The 17,923-nt window shown below is 41.2% G+C and overlaps 1 protein-coding gene across 14 annotated transcripts in view; it reads right to left on the reverse strand.

Annotated features, from left to right (window-relative positions):
- The window catches only part of IQSEC1 (IQ motif and Sec7 domain ArfGEF 1), a 313,774-nt gene that overhangs the window by 36,379 nt on the left and 259,472 nt on the right, over nt 1–17,923 (reverse strand). For 13 of the 14 annotated variants that reach the window (XM_079964974.1, XM_079964973.1, XM_079964972.1 and 10 more), the window contains 2 exons: nt 10,830–11,112; nt 5,825–7,086 (listed from right to left, as the gene is read on the reverse strand). In XM_079964974.1, the coding sequence (XP_079821100.1) occupies nt 5,825–7,086; nt 10,830–11,112 (1,545 nt within the window). Of the gene's footprint in view, nt 1–5,824; nt 7,087–10,829; nt 11,113–16,246; nt 16,387–17,923 lie in introns of those variants that run through there. The other variant, XM_079964968.1, reaches the window with a different exon arrangement.

A 17,923-nucleotide genomic window follows, 5' to 3' on the forward strand; every position in this document is an offset into this window, starting at 1 on the left:
TGCTCTAATGAAACCAGAGCAACTTACAATAAACAGTAAAACAATATAAAAACAATATAAAAGTAAGCAAGTGACAGAAAACAGTAAAACCTGCAGCTGCCCAAATAATACAGGCAACCCCCCATTTAAACGTGGGGGTTACGTTTCTAGTCAGTGAAATCATGTATATTTGAAACCCACTGAAAAAGTTCAGTCCCGCCCTTTTAGTGATGTTTCAGTTAAATCTTTATGATGTTTCCAGGTCACTTCTGGGTTCAACGCAATGCGCATATACACAGTCACACACATATTGAAGGGATGTAAACTTGGGGGGGACGGGAGCTATCTGTATACCAAAAGGCACCAGGTATGGAACCTATGAGGTCAGAGGTGGAAGGGGGCTTGCAATCTATGCTAGTGCTCAGCAGCGCTTTGACTGTCATCTTAAAACAAACAAACAAGCAAGCAAGCAAGCAAACACAGCAGGCAATGGGGAAATTGCATTTGGCCTTTAGCCAAAAACTATTTGATCTTCTAATTATGTCAAATCACTTACAGGCCAATGCAACAAAAAATTATTTTATACCCCTCATCCGTTGTAAAACCTTACATCACACATTACCTAATTTAATGGTTCACTGCATGTTCACATGACTGGGAATAAGAGGACCTGCACATGGCTATGCTTTCTCAGTGTTCCTTCTTAAAAAATACTTCACAGTAACAGAGGTAGGAACTGTGCGATGCTCAAGCTGTCTGATGTGATTCACAACACTAAGCAAACTGCATGTACGTAACTCATAAAGTCCTTTATTCCTGGAATATGGATGATTCAACATGTGTCTGAAGAATGCGGAAACCAACTAGACAAGAAAGCTGAACTGGAAAAAGCGAACAACTAACAAAACTCATACAGCAAGCCAAAATAAGATTATTGTGTAATGTTTCTAGTCTGTGTAGCACTCCTAGTTTGGCTTTTTGAAATCTACCACATCATCAAGAAAAAGCAGGCATTTATTCTGCATTGACACCAATCAGTATAGCGAAATTTAAAACATATTATGGTCTCTCCCACATGGAATATTGTATTGGGATTAGTTTTTCAGTAACAGCCTCAGAGTACTTTGAAAAGTAAAAAATGACAGGAGGCACCTGATAATTCCATGGAGCGATAATCCTCACAGTTATTTATCTGTGCAACCTTTTTCTTGTGAGACATCAAAAGGGGTGTGCCTGCATCACAACAAGATGCATCAGCAGCTAACAACAACACAGATCAATAAGCTAACTGAAGGGGAAAGAGAGGAATTCTTGGTATCAGGTTTGCCTAAACCAGCATCATAGTATTTCAAAGTTAAAACCAAACTGAATGGTTTAAAAGCATTAAAACTTTAAAAAAAAATGTTTCCAAACCACATTTTCTTTTGGGCCTTAATTAAAACATTATTTCTCCTTCATGGATCACTGCCTTGTCGTGGCAAAGGGGCTTGAATAACTCAGAGAAGCTATGAGCTATGCTGTGCAGAGTCCCGTAGACTGTAAGAAGATCAAACCTATCCATTCTAAAGGAAATCAGCCCTGAGTGCTCACTGGAAGGACAGATTGTGAAGCTGAAGCTCCAATACTTTGGTCACCTCATGAGAAGAGAAGACTCCCTGGAAAAGACCCTGATGTTGGGAAAGATTGAGGGCACAAGGAGAAGGGGACGACAGAGGACAGTGTTCTTGAAGCTACTAACATGAGTTTGACCAAACTGCTGGAGGCAATGGAAGACAGGAGTGCCTGGTGTGAACTGGTCCATGGGTTCATGAAGAGTCGGACACGACTAAACAACAACAAAACATTATTTATTTACTGTTAAAGACAGGGAGCAGATTAAACACACATTTAAATCACAAGGCTGCCTAAATAACCTTGGAACTGTAGTTTCACCCTTAACGAACTACAGGATCCAGGATTCTTTGCGGAAAACTGTGCACTTTAAAGGCACAGTACTTATATGATGTGGCTCTTTTGTTCATCTCTTTAATGGGAAGAGCCAGTGCAGTAAAGTGCTTAGAGAGGTAAGACTAGGAATTCAGCCAATCATTCTCCTCAACCGTATCTACCTTAGAGGGTTGTTGATTGGAAAAAAATGGGAAGAGGAAAACAATATATATCATCTTGAGCTCCTTGGAGTAAAGGTGGAATATAAATATATTAAGAAAGATAAATAAGAGTGAAGTTATTAAAGATTTTAAATATTTAAAATGCCACAGCTGGGTTACTTCCTAAATAAAATTGATAGTGCACCTAGGTAAAAATAATGATTCTTTCAAGGTTTTGTTTAAACCATGCACAGCAAACTATGTAATATCTAGGTAGGATATAACAAATTGTCTGCCTTTAAAAAGTATTGAACTGTTTCTCATATTTTTGCATTACACAAGCAAGCCTCAGCTCATGCATGCCAGCCTTTCTACGAATGCTTCAATTCTCTCTCTGGCTTCTGGTTTCAAGCAAACCATATTTTGCCATTACAATCAAACAAGTTAACTCCAAACTGCCCTCCAAACTGGAAGAAAAAACCCAATGTAAAGGATATTTTTCCAATTCTGGTTTGGAAGGCAAAAACCTACAGTAGCTTGCCAATTCGAACGGCACACCAGACCTTGGTATTCCTACAACAGGGAGGAGGAGGCAAATGACCCCAAAGCTCACACATTCAATGCCAAGCCGTGGTGTTCAACACAAGCCAGTTGTGTATGCATTTCACACAAACTTCCTTAGTGCTATAAATATGCCCCTTTAATGATGGCAAAATTTACTACAGTATTATCCTAAACGTTTGCAGCTTGAGCCACAGCAGCTGCGCTGATTCTTTCTTCCACCTGTACAGGCAGTATGGCTCCAGTAAACCTCTGTCCTATCTCCAGCTGTGCAACAATAATTGTGACTGCATTAGCAGCTGCAACAGCTCCTTGCCAAGTAACAGGGTGACACAGCTTGTGCTTCAGAGGAGGAGCTGCTGTCAATGCGCTTGGCAATCACAACAACATGAATTATTGCATGCCTGCTGGGTCAATAAAGTCTCCTAGCCCTGTGTACCCAGATTTGTTGAGGCTCTGAGCCATCGGTGTACGCCCCTCCAGTTGTGCATGGAACAGCAGAATGGTAGATTATACCTTTCTTTAGCCCCAACAGTGTACAAAGGCCTTTATGGAACATATTGGGAGCAATCAAAGGTAAGCAGGACTATGCCAATGAATAGAATAATCAGATTACACTAATTTAATTAGATCTAACTCTTCCACTAGGCTACTGTAAGGCTAACAATACATTGATTTTTTAAAATCACTATTTATTACCTTCTGCCATCTGTATTAGTTCCATGCTGTCTCAAGAAAAGAAATTATAAATTTAAAATATGCAATTTTTATACATTGTATTACATGGAAAGTAAAGTATATGTAGTGTGTGGAAAAAATATTTTGACAATCAGCCACTACACTATCGGCAATACTAACTTAACCCATATGGTACTGAATAAATTAAACTCCATGCTCAGTATTAAATCTATTACAATAATATGTAGACATCCTGTTTTATAATATTTAGATATGAAGAAATCAGGAAGGAAAGCATTGCCAGTTACGTCAAAAAGCATATATGCTTAAGGAAAGTAAGGAAGGCCTTTGGAAAAACAAATAATTTTTAACCCTATTGCACACTCTGGCCAGAGCAAATAGCTTTGTTAATTGTTAATTATTTATAAAAAATGGGTCATATCCAACTAAGCCATAAGAGTAGACCTATTGCCTTGATTTCAGTGGGTCTATTCTGAGTGTGTTTAACACTGAATTTCACCCCAACATGACTGTTTTCTGATGGCAGTGGATTAGAATAGTAATGGATGAGATGGAAAAAACTTATTTGTCCTTTTAACGTTGCTTAAAAGAAAATGTTTTTTATATGAAGGACAACAAAAGGGCTCTCTCTCTCTCTCTCTGTGTGTGTGTGTGTGTTTTAAATACTACTTGTCCAAGATATACACCTTGGGTCTGGTCCTGAGCAGACAGATACTAGAATCAGCAAGGGACACCCACATAACCTGAAGGTGCTGCTGTGCAATGCCAGGTCAAAGATTCATAAGACCACTGCCATCCATGACTTGATCATGGATGGAGGACTTGACCTGGCATGTGTAACAGAACTTGGTTGGATGCAGCAGATGGGCTTGTCTTTGAAGGTGATCCGGAAACTACAACTAATCCAGAATGTGGCAGCTAGACTGGTGACTGAGAGCGGCCTCCGAGACCATATAACATCGGTCTTGAAAGACTTACACTGGCTCCCAGTATGTTTCCAAGCACAATTCAAAGTGTTGGTGCTGACCTTTAAAGCCCTAAATGGCCTCGGTCTAGTATACCTGAAGAAGCGTCTCCACCTCCATCGTTCTGCCCAGACACTGAGGTCCAGCGCCGAGGGCCTTTTGGCGGTTCCCTTGCTGTGAGAAGCCAAGTTACAGGGAACCAGGCAGAGGGCCTTCTCGGTAGTGGCACCCGCCCTATGGAACGCCCTCCCTTCAGATGTCAAAGAGAAAAATAACTACCAAACTAGAAGAAGAAGGAGGAGGAGGAGGAGGAGGAGGAGGAGGAGGAGGCAGCCCTGTATAGGGAAGATTTTAATGTTTAATAGGTTATTGTATTTTAGTGTTTTGTTGGAAGCCGCCCAGAGTGGCTGGGGAAACCCGGCCAGATGGGCGGGGTATGCATGCATGTATGTATGTATGGATGGATGGATGCAGGTGGCGCTGTGGGTTAAAGCCTCAGCGCCTAGGACTTGCCAATCGAAAGGTCGGCGATTCGAATCCCTGCGGCGGGGTGCGCTCCCGCTGCTCGGTCCCAGCGCCTGCCAACCTAGCAGTTCGAAAGCACCTCCGGGTGCAAGTAGATAAATAGGGACCGCTTACCAGTGGGAAGGTAAACGGCGTTTCCGTGTGCGGCTCTGGCTCGCCAGAGCAGCGATGTCACGCTGGCCACGTGACCCGGAAGTGTCTCCGGACAGCGCTGGCCCCTGGCCTCTTAAGTGAGATGGGCGCACAACCCCAGAGTCTGTCAAGACTGGCCCGTACGGGCAGGGGTACCTTTACCTTTACCTTTATGTATGTATGTATGTATGTATGTATGTATAAATAAATAAATATTGGCATTTAAAGCAGTAAAATGGCAACTGCAGGGGTGGGAAGAGAGAAGAAAGTAAACATGCTGAAAACAGGGAAAAGAAAAGTGTGCACACAAAAGGGCTGCATCAGACATGACTCTAAACTATGGTCTGGTGACACATGAACATGCTCACAGGAGGAATTTGAAAGAATTTGCTTCCGTTATCTGTTAACCACAGCTTGCTATTTCATCAGAACATGATGCTATGGTGAACTATGGCTAGTTCAAACAAACTACTTCAGAAACCATGGTTCGATGCTGGATGCTTGAAACTAACCACCGTTTGTTGGTCCGGATGACACAACAAACCATGGTATAAATTTCTGAACTCATCCTTCTGGCTGCATGTTTAGGAGGAGGCTGGGCTCACCCACACCTTGCTAAACCATAGCTTAGCACATGGATAGTGAACCTGTGGTCTTCCATATTTGGCTTCAACTCCTATCAGCCCCAGAAAGCATTATTAATAATCAGGGATGATAGGAGTTGCAGTCCAACCCCAACCCTGGTTTAGCATGACACCCAAAGACAGCCATTGTTGGAGATCATGTTAACCTTCACAATGGAGCTGCAGAAATATCTAATTATCCTGTGATTTGGCGATAAATTTCTTTTCTATGTAAAAAATGCATTGTACTCACTTATTAAAAAGGTTCAATCCAATCCTATAGTGACGTTTCCTGATGATGTCATTACTGAAGGCAGGAGAATCCCAGCTATTGCGAGTCTCTTTATGGTACGTTTGCTTGCTCAGTGTTTGTTCCCTTAAGCTGTCTCGAGAAGAAGACTCTGAGCTGCAGTTTATTGTGTCATTGGAATTGGAAGTGCTATTAATGCTATCATTGTCTCCATCAGAATAATCAGACTCAGATTTGCTTTGCCTGTTTGCTGTGCCATTAATGGCTAAGTGGCTATCAATAGGCCTTGGTCTATGTCTAGTCTCCTGGTCCTCTCGGGAAATTATCTTGGTAGGGATGCCATGTGAGATATGCTTGGGACTACCTTGCGTACTAGTAATTCCTCGATCATATGCATTCTGTCTCTTTAATGATCCCCTCTCTGAGCGATCACTTAAGTCCACTGAACTGTCACTAGGTGGTTCTATAGTTAGCAAAGGCAAATGATCTATTCTCATTCTTTGTTCCTGGGATTCTAGTGAAGGGGTACTTCTGCAGCTCGTGTCAGTATCTATCTTATGATCCTTGTGTGTCATAGACCAGTACTCTTGAGATGGGTTCATTGACCGAAGTCTTAGGTCAGATTCTGTGCTAGATGGCCTATCTACTGATTGGGAAAGAGGAAGTGGTGGGGAGAGTTCTTCTTCATCAATATACAATGTAACGTCACTATAAGATGCAGTCATTTCATCAAGTTTCCTGTGGTCCACATTATGGCTTGTTGGTTTAGTTTGACAACTGTCCCTCTCTATTTCCCGACTTCTGACTTGATCAGGTATCTGTACCTCATCAGAGTGCATGCTACGACAATTTAATGCATCGTCAATGGACTCGGCAAGAGATTTTACTTGTCTCGAAAAAGCATCCTCCAGTTCCGTTATGGCATCAGCAAAATCAGTGGACGCTGCTGGAGATTTCATTGTAGCCGATTCACCAAGGTCACTACATTCAGATTGGACAAGGGCTCCTAGTTTTGACCCATCATTTGTAACAGAAACTTGCTTCCCCTCGAAGTAGGAACTGTGGACTTTCTCAGGTCCTTCAAACGAAAACTGCATTCTCATATTGGATAGAACAATGCGTCTTGACATACGATTTTCAGACATAGAACTTCTAAGCCGCTCAAAGTTTTTGTTCATCTGATACTGGCGGAAAGCAGTCTGTATGGTACGAGCAGCATGTCTAGTTATGAGACGGCCTCCATATTTCCGTTCTAGCATTTCAACCTAAAAAGAAAATATAAATATTTAATAATACTCATGCACTAAGAGTGCTTACTGCATGGCTCTCTAATACAGTACTGAGGCAATAAGTGTTTCAAAATTAGCTCAGAAAAATGTATCTCCTAGGAAACTTACGATCTAAAAAGATTTCTGAGATGGAAATACGCTCAGTAAGTAAAGGCCACCTCGTGACAATAGAAAACTACCTGTACAAGTGCACATAAAATGATCCACCAAGAAGATACTTTTCATAACTGTCTCACAAGTATATTTTATTAACACAGAAAGATATGACACTTACCTCTGCAAATCTTACTTTCACATAAAACAAGTGCAACAATTTAAATTGCACATGGCGTTGTGATTTTAAATTGTATGCTTCCATGACTAGTGCTTAGATACTAGAAGTATGGGATAGAAATCTCAAAATAAATAAAATAAAGAGGTATGCTTTTTTTTAAAAAAATGCTGATACAAGCAGTTAGAATTTAGATAAGAATTAAATAGAACAACTGGCATTCTTTATGAAAAGAATTTGGCAAAAATAGTTATTTACTCAACCACATTAAATGCAAACGGTTTTTGTAACTGAACTTGAAGAAGTATTTTTTTAGGTCTCCAACTAACTTACATTAAAAGAAAAGTGAAGAGTTTCCTATGGTCATGTTGCATTGCTCCTTTATAGAACTAATGATACCAGTTACTGAACCTTGCATTTCCTAAGCTTAAATTATGTTTAGAGTGGCCACACCATGGAAAAGGCCATAGCTCAGGATCTGCTTTGCACACAGAAATCCCAGGTTCAATTCCTAGCATCCCCAGACATGACTGGACGTGTCCATTGTCTGAAACTCTGAGGAGCTGCTTACCAGTCAGTACAGGCAATGCTGAGTTAGATGCACCAATGGTATGACTTCATATAAGGCAGCTTCCTATGTTCCAATAAAGTCGTACCTTGGATCCTGAATGCCTTGCGTTTGGGCTCCTGAACGCTGCAAACCTGGAAGTGAGTGTTCCAATTTGCGAACGTTCTTTGGAACCTCAACGTCCAATGTGGCTTCTGATTGGCTGCAGGAGCTTCCTGCAGCCAATCGGAAGCCGTGCCTTAGTTTCTGAATGTTTTGGAAGTCGGATGGACTTCCAGAATGGATTCTGTTTGACTTACAAAGTACCACTGTATATGCTGCATACATGAAATTTTAACAAAGCAAGAAATTGCATTCTCTGTGCCTTTGGAGTATAATTGAATCAATTCCTTGTCACATTTTCCTTTCAACAGTTATGAACAATTTTACTGATGACATTTCACACTTAAACTTTCTCCCTCAGGCTTTCCTTGCATGAATTGGGAGAAACTTGTCTGCTTCACAGATACCCGCAGATGATTTAAAAAGAGTTATTACGATCCATGTTAATCTATTTTATATTCTTTCCACCAAGAATTTAGTGTGCATTTGCAATTATGAAAATCCTTGGCTACGTTGATATGATACACTGCCAATGATTCTCATCACTGAAGTGGTGTATTTTTAAAAGAGGCAAAGTAGTAAAAAAATAGGATGTTAAAATTTGAATTAAGCTGAAGTTCACATTATAGAACTGCTTGCAGTGATTACTTTTAATAAAAAAAATGTTGAGATTTTTCCCCTCAAGCATTTTTTTTTAAAAAAAGATCAGTTAATAATCTCAATATCACAAGTCATTTTACTGTACTAAACTATTGGAAAAGCATGCTTTATTTGCTTTCAAATGATTCTGCTTCCAAATTCACAGTAAGAATACCAGCAACATGTTGCAGGCATCTGTACTCCCCCCCCCCCCCATACGAATCCTTATTTACCTTCCATTAATGCTTAATGTTGGATGTTTTATCGCTTTATTATTATTGTTATTAATATTCTGTTGGGAGCCACCCAGAGTGGCTGGGCAACCCAGCCAGTTGGGTGGTGTATAAATAAATTGTTGTTGTTGTTGTTGCTGTTGTTCCATGGTTTGCTTTAGTACAGGATGATATGGTGGGGTGGTAGCACTTACCTGCCTTCCTGAGAGCTGAATCACTACTGTGTAATGGGACAGGTCAATGCTGGCAGCGACTTGGCTGTCCTCTCTCCCTTCTGGTATGCAGCAGCGACTCAGCTATTAGGAGGTCAGGTAAGCGCCACTGCCCCTTCATGGCATCTGTTTGCTTTAGTTATGCAACAATGTTCTATCTGCATTTATTAACATGCACTAGATTCCCTCATAACTAGGTGCAAACCCACTTCAAGTTCATGATTATGAGGGCAATGCTGATTAGCATGAACCATAGTTAGTACCAATGCAAATGTAATGGCTAAGGTGAAACCAAGGAAGAGGGGAAGTATTCACAAAGGTCAGAGGACAAACAATCTAGTCAATTGGGAATATTATGTCTGCACCTGGCCACAGCAGGCAGACCATAAAGAAATTCCCTTTATTCAAAATAAGAACATAAAGGAGGGGTCAATCTGGTTCAGCAGTATGTCTAGTTCAGCAGCAGTCAACTCAGTGCTCCTGGGAAGCTTATGATGAGAGAGATGAATAAGGGCAAAAGGAGCAATGAAGAAATCATAATGTTTGAATCATTTTATCTTTATCTAGTGCTTCAAAAATTGTATGCCCTTAATGAATTGTCAGAATAATAATATTCTATTTTTAATAAATTCTTCATGATTGCTTACTACTGCTACTACTACTACTAATTTTATTGTTTATACCTTGCCCATCTGGCTGGGTTTTCCCAGCCACTCTGGGTGGCTTCTAGCAAAATATAAAAAGTAATAAAATGTTAGACATTAAAAACTTCCCTGAACTTCAGATGTTTTTTAAAAGTTGTGAAATTCTTTATCTCCCTGACATCTGATGGGAGGGCATTCCACAGGGACGGTGCCACTGCCCAGAAGGCCCTCTGCCTATACTAAGCATGTCCTGATTACTAGTTACAATATTCATCTTAGATTTCAACATTCTAAACTGTGTAAACAGCACAAATGATGTGATACAAATGAAAATACTTCAAATGAGATCCTAAATTGACAAGTATTGTAGTATTCACAACTTTATGGGTAAGTAAAATAATTTAACTGGCAGTCTGCTTTCCGATGAGCAGCTGTTCATTTCTTAATTTTTAAAAGTAAACCTTCTGTCCTCTCGAAAAAGGAATACCAGAAATTTGTGATAATGTGGGCTTTGCCACGTAAAGTTGTAGTCTTGGTAATATGGATTTGGTAGAGTCAGAGGTAGGGCAGAAAAAAAAAAATCATTAAGCCAATCTTGCCTAGAACTGCAAAAACCCTGGTTCATAGTCTTAAAAGAAAGCTTAAAAGGACTGCTTGACTGAAAGCATGGGGACTTTGTTAATACAGAGGCCAGGCAAAGAGTTTGTTTATATACTAACCAAGTCCTTCTGGTTTTAAACGGCACAGTCTCTAGTAAAAAAACTGGCACAGCTCCACAAGTTAAGCAATGAGCCACATATGCAAAATCATAGCACAAATACAGGGAGGCATTTTCTTTGAAGGAAAAGTCATTTCGCTAAGCATTAATACCAGCTGATTGTTTAGCAAGTCATGGAAAAAGACAGAAGAAGGAAACATTAATATTATTCAGATATGCCAAATTATGGAACAGACTCGCAAAAAAATAATATCCTGTTATTTTCCAGGAATGGCTGAATAACCTTTCCATGACACTTTAGCTTGATTCATAGAACTGCACAGTTCAAGTACCTGCTTATCCTGCAAGTCCGATGAGAGTTCATAGCTCTCTGAAAGTGACCTCGACCTTTTAATAGCTTCTTCCTCTGCTTGTTTTCTGAGTATGGATGTTGAGTGTTGAAGCTTTGGCCTCCGGGGCCTTTGCTGCCCTGGGGAGACAGAATACAGCCCGTATGGAGAATGGTCGTAATGGTCTGGGCTTAGAGCTGAACTGTGAGTTATAGCTCCTTGATGATAGGTAGAGGGACTATCCAATGATGTGCCTGTTTCACTTCCAGGAGCTTCACCCTCAACACTAAACAAAAAGAAGAAATAGAAAAGGCAATTAGGATTAAGATCCCAGTAGCTTGTTTCAAGTAAAACTTCATATACAATCAATGCATATCTATAATAATTTGGTTGCTGTCATTTGTATTGGAAAGCTGCGGATCAGGAGCAGGAAACTTGTAGGCTTCCTGGTGTTGTTAGCCTACAGTTCTCATCATTCCTGAATACTGGCCATGCTGGTTGCAACTCATGGAAACTAGAGTCCCACAAAGTTTGGAGGGTCACAGGTTACCTATTCCTTCTATAGTTTAGCATATTTAACACCTACTGATGCAAGTTTCTATAAAAACTGGATCATTCTCTAGTGCTGCATTCCTGAAATCATTGGACTGCAGCTCCCATTAACCCTAACAGCAAGGTCAAAGGTCAGGTATGGTGAGAACTGTAATCCAACAACATATGGAAGGCACTACTTTAGCTGCCGCTGCTCTAGTGCAATGCCATGCAAGTAAGAATACAAATATGTTTCCAAAAATGAATATATTACATTTTTTAAATAAGAACTAACAGAAAAAGCTAATCAATGCATATTTTGACAATATTTTGTACAAGATTTATCCTTAACTATCACACAGAGCTTCAAACACAGAGTGAAAACTTAGAAGTATCATGGCTACAATGGAAACAATGCTTGTATATGCATAAACTGCATTTTCCTCAACCAATCCTGTATAATGCTGTATTATAAAAGCACAGTTGTTTCTTCTATTCCTGATTATAGATACTGGTTTGAAACTAGGAACTTTCATCTTCTTGTAACAACCACATTTTTATCATTAACAAAGACATTCCATCCTTGTAATGACAGTTTTCATAATTTGATTTTCATCCTGTGTCTCCTTGAAGAATAAAGGGGAAGTTCCCTGCAGTGCAACATCCTTCAGGAAATGTCTTGCGTTAAAAACACTGCTCATTTTGAGGTCCCCAGCTGAGATTGGATGGGCAGAAAATACATCCAAGGCAAGGCAAGGCAAAACCTCTATAGCATTTCCTCAGCATCTTTAAGCCGCCATTCTCTCCCCATCTTCCCTCAAACAAGGCACTAAGATTGTATATGTGGCGTAATCTTTAAAATATATGTGCTGCATTAAAATGAAACTACTTGATTGTTGTCATGTGGTGAATTTTTACAGTGGTAGAACAGTTTGATCAGGTAGACTGAGATTTCACTCAGCACTTTAAAGAAATGAAAACAGTTTGTGTTTTGGACGTGCTTCCTCCATGATGGACAGGTATAACAACTCTGCTCAGCACTTTTAATGGAGTATCTACTATTTGCAAACTCATACTATGAAGTTTAAGAGAGATATAAGGATTCAGGGCGCTACAAAGAAAATATTGGCTGCATACATGGGCAGTCATACCCATTCTGATATTTTTTTTTTTTAGAGAAGCTTGACAGGAGGCGGCACATTGCATCTCTGAAGTGGCTATAGTACAAGCAAGTGTAAGAGGATGCTTGTGGCACTAGGATAAGCACATAACATACAGGCCCACAATAATAATCAGTCAACGAAATGGCACAGCTGTCACAGTAAAGGCAATAGTCGTCTGATCAGATCACAGTAATTACTACTTGTATAGCTATCATGATTACCATAATCAGTGAGCATATTTACATAGCCATGTAAAATCTGTTAAAACACCAATAGTATTATAGGTATGCAGAATTTAATTTTTCCCCTCAGGCAGAAATTAAACGAATCTAATATTTTTGTGATGCTAATAAAATAAAGTTTGAAGGTGAGTTTCACAGATAAGCAATGCTAAAATTGAAGAAATATGAACTGTATATTAAGTAGGTGACCTTGAATAAAGAAGGTGGGTTAACCCTGACCCATATTTCAACTATCTCTATAGTGAGAATATCAGTGTGTGTGTGTGTGTGTGTGTGTGTGTGTGTTGGGGGGGAAGGAATCTCCTTCTGATGAGCCACAGGAGAATGTATGCATAGTCACAGGAGCTGGCAGGCAATGATGGTATAGAAAGAGGGACTACTGCATGCCTTCTCCTGTCATTTTAAATTGTCTTCTCACTTCCACTCTGCTGCCAGACGTTCCCCAGCAACTTCATAAACTTAGAATATGCGTTATCTTTCCACTGTTAAGAGATACAGTTCAATAGCACTGAGATGCTTCAACGTGAGGATAGGATTCAGTAATATGCCAAACTCATAAGACCAGGATGCAATTCCTGCCAAATCCTGTAGAGATGAATGAACAAACCAGCCAGCTATAGTACAGAAAGCTAATGTCAGGTGAACCTTAAGAAAACTCATCATGCTGCTTTTCTGGAATAAGATTTTGGAAAAGCCTGTATGAATTCTGAAGAAGCATTTTGGTCCCAGGAAGTAAGTAAAGGAAGGAATCTGTAGTATTTCAGTCACAATCCTATTCCTTTGCAGCAACTCCAGTGTTTTGAAAACAAGCTGTTACAGCTGCTTGTATCAGCACTACAACCGTAGCTGACAGTGACAAGTAGTCTGCAGAGACTTAAAAAATTGTAGCACATTCTTCAAAAACTGTCTAATTCACTGGTCTTTAACTGGTGGGTCATCCCCTTGGTTGCAGCCTAAGGTAGTCACCACTGGAGACAATACCACCATACGTAGATATGCTAAACAACAGCAGTAGTAAGATGGCTCATGCATTGCATGCACAGGCTAAGTATGAGCCCTGATCTGAAAAGCTGAAGACAAATCTATCTGCTTATAAGCGGCACTGGTTATGGTGATTCTTACTATGGAAGTAACAACAAATAAGAAAAACGGGGAAATCATTGGGGAGAAATACTTCAATGAGGGCAGTGAAGGTCCTGTATGAGTGTCTGGAGGCGGTTGGAGGATGGATGACAGCTAACAGATTGAGGTTGTATCCTGACAAGACAGAAGTACTGTTCTTGGGAGATGGGGCAGGCTGGTGTGGAGGACTCCCTGGTCCTGAATGGGGCAACTGTGACCCTGAAGGACCAGGTGTGCAGTCTGGGAGTCATTTTGGACTCACAGCTGTCCATGGAGGAGCAGGTCAATTCTGTGTCCAGGGCAGCTGTCTACCAGCTCCATCTGGTATACAGGCTGAGACCTTACCTGCCCGCAGACTGTTTTGCCAGAGTGCATGCTCTAGTTATCTCCTGCTTGGACTGCTGCAATGCGTTTTACATGGGGCTACCTTTGAAGGTGACTTAGAAACTGCAATAAATGCAGAATGCAGCAGCTAGACTGGTGCCTGGGAGTGGCTGCAAAGACCATATAACACCGGTCCGGAGAGACCTGCATTGGCTCCCAGTACGTTTCCGAGCACAATTCAAAGTATTGGTGCTGACCTTTAAAGCCCTAAACAGCCTCTGTCCTGTATACCTGAAGGAGTGTCTCCACTCACATTGTTCAGTCTGGACACTGAAGTCCTGCACTGAGGGCCTTCTGGCGGTTCCCTCACTGTGAGAAGTGAGGTTACAGGGAACCAGGCAGAAGGCCTTTTCAGTAGTGGCGTCTGCCCTGTGGAATGCCATCCCAGCACATGTCAAGGAAATAAGCAACTATCTTACTTTTAAAAGACATCTGAAGGCAGCCCTGTTTAATGTTTAATGCTGTATTGTGTTTTTAACATTCATAGAATCATAGAGTTGGAAGAGACCACAAGGGCCATCGAGTCCAACCCCATTTAGTTAGGAGCTGCCCAGAGTGGTTGGGGAAACCCAGCCAGATGAGCGGGGTATAAATAAATTATTATTGTTGTTGTTGTTGTTTTACAAAAGCTCATACACAGCTATTTTAGAGAAAATATGTATGTTGAAACATTGCCTTTTCTCTGAATCAGGAACCTTGATTTTAATTAAAAAATCAAATATAAAAAAGGATGCAGAAGCTTTATAACCTCAATCAAGTCCTCATAATCAAAGCCTAGGTTTTCTTCTGCATTATTTGAATACATAACTTACAAATTATCTATCCGTTATTCCCCTCTAAACTGTAGCACATCAACTGAAGAAACACATGTCAAAACAAGGTCATCTGCTGGCCTCATCAAAAAGTCAGTCAATGGTCATCTAACTAATGGGGGATGTTGAATTCTGAATGCCAGAGAGGACAAAGATAACTGCTCTATTCTGATCAAACAAAACTACCAACATGCAGACAGCAGCTGATGAAAAATAAAGCCTGTCTTGTATTTTAGCTTGTGGACTCAGGATACGCACACTGTGTATCTAAGCTACCAGAGTTGAACCACCTGTTTCACATGAGATAAAAGAAATTTAATTAATTTCTTCTAACAATAGTTTCATATTTGTTGCTGATTAAATGGTTCTATGTAAAGACGTAAAACAAGGTGTTCATAACTTCCAACTCATTTTCTTCATATCAGGAGGACCTATAGCTGACTTTCTGGCGTCTACTGAGTTAAAAAATGTAATATAACCAAAAGTGCTTTTCAGAAGCAAAGGAGAGCAGCCATTTTGAAACGTCATATGTATCAGTTTATACTAACTAATATTATTCTCGTTTCTTATAAAACAACAATAAAATTGTTGTTAGTAAAAGCATAAATACACATCCATTTTAAAACACAAATACACAACTGGAATAAAACATACAAACTGCATACTAATCAGCCTTAAAACCAACTAAATGTGCACAGGCCTGCAGAAGTGATGAAAATTTATAAATCCATACATATTTGATTAGATCTCAGCACATCACTGCTGGCCATCTGTGTTCTAAAAAGTGTCCAATTTCTGAAGTGTGCAATTATGCGGAAGCATTTCTTATCACAGGTGACGAGATAATTACAAGTGGGGGATCAACTGGTCTTTGACTGGTGCGTCATCCACCACAAAATGGTTGCAACCTAAGCTGGTCACCACCAGAGACAATAACACTATGTGTATACAGGGTAACCCAAAAGTAGGTAATACAGCTGAGCCTATGAAATTCATCACAACGGATTATATGGGTGCATATAACTGACAAAGTAGCAGTTAAATTTCAGGCTGGCAGTTGGAAACAATAGTGGAGTCAGGTAAAAGGATTATTTTTCTTTACAGATATTGTGAATCATGTCCTCCCTAAAAGAGGGCACATGTTGCAGTGAGATCTGGAGACTGACCTCTTGGTTGTGGGTGGGTCCATTGGATAGCCACAACACCCAATTGGGCCCACAGAGGCTGAGGAATGGGCCCCGCTTACGCTCCTCTGACCCTCCCATCAGCTTGTTTGCTTGGAGGAAGCAGGCGAACTGAGCGAGGTATGAGTCCCATGATTCAGAGGCTGGGGCAAATGGCAGTAGAGGCACGAGTGAAGCCATGGTTCCGATGCCAACGTGGAGGGCAATGGATGGAACACAGTGCTCTAGCCAGTATGGTTAGCTCTGAATTGGGTTCTGTTCAGTGATTTCACTCAGTGTTTCAGCTCAGTGAGTGTCCGAATCTGGTTGTGCTCTAATGTCCATCCAATCCCACCTTCGTCGCCAGTATTAAGTAGTGGGTTGACAAAGTAGACGACACAGAGATTTCTCCAAGTGGTTCATTATAGTAAGCTGGAACTGAACTGAACAGCTCAGCCAGCCTGCCCATTCGCATCCAGAGGTACCACTGTACACAAAACCCCTGGTGGCCAGGGTAAGCACTTCAATACATAACACTCTCGATGCTGGGTTTCAATCTGGCCAATGGGGTTGAAGTCTAAACGGATCGAGGGACCTATATAAACCCATGCACGTGACCCAGAACTTCATCTTTCTGCTTGCGCATCGGAACACCCACCCACCTCTCCCTAATTTTAGGGCCTTTTGTTATTGACCTTGCTATGCCATTGTGTGTCATCTGTTGTTGGGACAGGGGCACAGCAGGAATTTTCCCACTTGGCTGTTGCCAGGTGGGTTTCGCCTGCTGCGTAGCAATTCATCACAACTTGTAAGGTTGCGGATGGGCACTAGTTCATGTGATAGGATGGGAGAACGGTCTTGTCATCCCTATGTGAAGGATATTTCGTTAAAGGAATCCAGGGACTCAACTTGTTTCAGTCAACCCCCGAAAGGGGGTTGTGCCCATGCCTGAGTCCAGGAGAGCATCTAGGGAGTGAATAGAGTCTGCTCCCAGCCTTTTCACCTTCCTCAGGTCTTCACCCTTGGCTGACTATGATAGAGCTCTGGGTCAGCGCTACCTGCAAGGGTGTAGGGAGCTAGTCGAACCAGAGCCTATGCAACCACTCACTTTTCTGTTATCAATAAAGTTGTGGCCTAAATTCTGCCAAAAACCAAAACTAAAATTTGAGTCAAATGTGTCTTTGTTTAGGAGGGAGGTCTCTGGATCTGAACACGCAAATGATGAGAACTTGAGTCAAGAACAAAAGATGTGGATTCTAAAGCAGTATACAGTGGTACCTCAGGATGCGAACGGGATCCGTTCTGGAGCCCCATTCGCATCCTGAACGCAATGTAAGCTGCGACGGTGTGTGCGCAGGTCGCGTTTTGCTCCTTCCACGCATGCACGTGACATCATTTTGAGTGTCTGCGCATGCGCGAGCAGCGAAACCTGGAAGTAACGCGCTCCGTTACTTCCAGGTTGCCGCGGAGCGCAACTCGAACGCGCTCAACCCAAAGCACATTCAACCCGAGGGTATGGCTGTACCTACTCTGGAGCCTGTTTATACTAAAACAGCCAGCAACAGCAGTAGTAACCTGGCTTATGTGAAGGGGCCATACACAATGTTTCCATAAAGAAAGAGAAGGCCTTTTACAAAGGTTATTTATTTCAGGTTTACCAGAAAGGGGCTAACGCGGTGC

Source organism: Podarcis cretensis (assembly GCF_951804945.1).
Source record: "Podarcis cretensis genome assembly, chromosome: 2".
In the NCBI taxonomy this organism is placed as follows: Eukaryota; Metazoa; Chordata; class Lepidosauria; order Squamata; family Lacertidae; genus Podarcis; species Podarcis cretensis.